At 36.4% G+C, this 3,086-nt stretch overlaps 1 protein-coding gene across 1 annotated transcript; it reads right to left on the bottom strand.

The window, feature by feature from the left end:
• Window positions 1–1,617: 1,617 nt before the first annotated feature.
• Window positions 1,618–2,209, bottom strand: LOC116144747 (transcription factor UPBEAT1-like). Its single transcript, XM_031430179.1, has one exon. It carries the CDS (start codon window positions 2,127–2,129, stop codon window positions 1,725–1,727), a length of 405 nt encoding a protein of 134 aa, XP_031286039.1. The 5' UTR covers window positions 2,130–2,209; the 3' UTR covers window positions 1,618–1,724.
• Window positions 2,210–3,086: the final 877 nt, after the last annotated feature.

Below are 3,086 nucleotides of genomic sequence, written 5' to 3'. Positions count from 1 at the left end.
GACCTAATACAGTCTCATTGGGCTATAACGGACTGAGTCCAAAAGGGCTTTCATATAGGCCCAAGGAGCCTAAACTCAAAACAGTTTTAAATTTTATCGGCCCACTTCCGTACCATAATGTACGATAGCTTAGAAAAGTATATAGTCTCCAAGAGTAGGGATGGGCACGGGCCGTGCCGAGGCCGGGGTTGGGGACCCCTATCTCCAGGGTCCCGAAAGCCCAAGGGGATTCCCTGATCTCGACTCCTAGCCCGTTAAGGGAATTCGGAGAATCCCCGAATAAAGTATGTTCCCCTTGGAGGTTTTGTGTCTTTTTGTGTCCTTATTACCATTTTCTCCGAATTATAAAATACCATCCAAAAAGAAGTTCAATCTATAATAATTTATTGATTTATTATAATCAATCAAAACACCAAATGATATATTACACATATATAACATATATTTTATATATTAACATATGATTATAGATAATAGCATATATATATAAAACAAATATTTATAATGATTTATTATATTTAATCTAGTTTTATTTATTACTTATTTGTATATGATTTCATAAAATACTTATACAATTATAATTTGTTATTGTATAATACATAAATGATTTTAAAATATTAAAATCAATATAGGTATATATAATATATATGATTGACTATATATATACACGAGCCAGGTCGGGGATTTCGGGGCGTGGACAAAAACGGGGAAAGATCTATCCTGGGCTCGGCGTGTCCCTGAATTTCTGGACTAATTTTGGACCCGATCTTGACCCAAATTCTGAATGATTCGAGGAAACTCTGTCCCGTTCGGGCCAGGAAGGGACGGGTCCCCATGGGGTTGGGTTTTATGCCCATCCCTATCCAAGAGAGTCACAAGTCTGACAACCGACAGAGAAAAAAATGTGACAGCCAATCCACCACTAAGTTAGTAAGTTTGACAACCAATTTTATTAGGTTTAATGAAAAGCTTGAAAAACGCAACTTAGATTACGTTAATGACTGACTGCTAGTAATTAAATAATAAATGTCAACCAGAAGTCACATAGATAGAGAGTAGGCTTGTAACTCAGCCATGGTGATAATTGAAAGTCAATACATTTTTGAAGGAGTTGGGTCGGAAGAAACAAGCCGACCGAAATCTGCCGGTTTTGAAACAGCTGCCACGGTTCAAGAATTACAATGAATTCACAGTTACCAAATTATCATAATTTATCACATAATATGAGAATTCGTTCCGTGACTAAATTAAGTCCTACGTCTATCCATCACATTCAATTAATAACCTGAATTAAGACTGTGAAAGGCTATCCGTGATGCCAAAATTTGCTTTCCAAACGAAAATTACAATTTCTGAGGTAGATACAATATCCTAACGTTAACGTTATTTTTACCGTTTTAGTAATCCAGAAATTTCATAACTAAAAGTGTTTTCTCAACATATTAATGGATGAAGCCCATGAAGATAGGTGAAAAGACAAGAAATAAGCTATATAAGTTATTGAAATACTGTAAGTAAAATAAATCTTGGAAATAATAGTGAATCAAGCAATTCACTTGTCCATCTCAAACTCATTCTTCACACAATAGATCGACCAATCTATGGTTAAATCTAGACAGAATCAACACATACAGCTGAACTTACCAACAAGAACCTATATATGACAATGAATCACAAATGATAATAAAAAAAAAAATGGTATCATCCTTTACAAATGGATAGGTTCACTCCTCTGAACCTCCCAATACCTTAACCATAATCTGCATGACTTTTACTCTCATTTCTAAAGCCAAAATGTAATCAGCCGTCTCTCTGAATAGCCCATCTAACCCCGTGGACTCGCTCTTTGGAATTAGCTTCTTCAGGGTCTTGACCCTCCGTTGGATCCCGTTAGCGGACCTTCTAGAACCCTCCAGACGTGCTTTCTTCTTCATCAAAATCCTTCTGGGCTTCCTGGTTCTGACGTGTCCTCCATTTTTCCTTTGTTTCCTTACAATCCACCTTCTCTTGGATCGAGCTTCCAAAACTTTGTTCCACAAAGACTCACTTGACGTCTTGGACACTTCTTCATTTCCTTGAATGATACTCTTCAAATCAAAAGAATTAAGAAGGGCTTGTGAAACTCCCATACTTTGAAAATATTTTTCAGAAAAAGAATAGACTAGCTTCTCTCGACAAACTTTTTGAGCATACACCTCTGAATTGGGTTGCCAAGAGAAAGACTTTGTAGTATAAATGACACAAGTTGGTGCTTTTATATGGTAATTTTGGGAGCTGGGTTGGTAGCCAATAAGGATAATGCAAATTATTTTAAGGCAGCAAAAACGTAGGGACCACACAATACAATTTCAGAGAAGGCCTCCAAGAGGATGGGGCAAATGAATAAGAGAAGGCCAAGTGTACCCAAGGATTTTGGGCATTGGCTTGAGCATGTTCTCCAACTCAATGCACATGCATCCACATGATTCTTCACCACCACCCCAACCTCCCAAACCACCACCTTAACACCTCTTTTCTCATCAAAACACCCTGGATTATTCCTCTCTACTTTCCAAATTCAATGCATTGATAATCTGAATTGAGGGTCCTTAATTTCCTCATTCCAGCTCAATTAAACATGACACTGCCAAATATAAATAAACTTAATTTAGAGCTTTTGATCATGGTGGTTAGCTAATGTTTCCAAACAGGAAACCTTTTTCTAAGCTATATAAAACAAATTATCGTGCTTGCAGATTGTTACTTGTCAATACTAGTTTCAATAAAAGTAGACATTTTAGATTCTTATGTTGGGATAAGCTAGATTTTCTTCTGACATTTATGAACCCTATTTTCCATCAAATGATGAATGTTTTCATACGAAGTATCTATAATCATGTTTTAACATGTTTGGTTCAAAAGTACATCACGTAGTTCATCTGATTTTAGAGACAACCTTACAGACAAAGACGCATGCATATTCGCCGCCGATACTATGTTCTCAGTGTATATGGATTATGGAATCTTCTTCTTTCCTTGTTTTCAGGCAGCAAGCGTAGCAATATTAATTCATGTCACATTAATTAAGAATAAACCTTAAATTTTCA

Source organism: Pistacia vera, unplaced genomic scaffold (assembly GCF_008641045.1).
Source record: "Pistacia vera cultivar Batoury unplaced genomic scaffold, PisVer_v2 Contig455, whole genome shotgun sequence".
NCBI lineage: Eukaryota > Viridiplantae > Streptophyta > Magnoliopsida > Sapindales > Anacardiaceae > Pistacia > Pistacia vera.
This window is presented reverse-complemented; position numbering and strand designations above follow the sequence as displayed.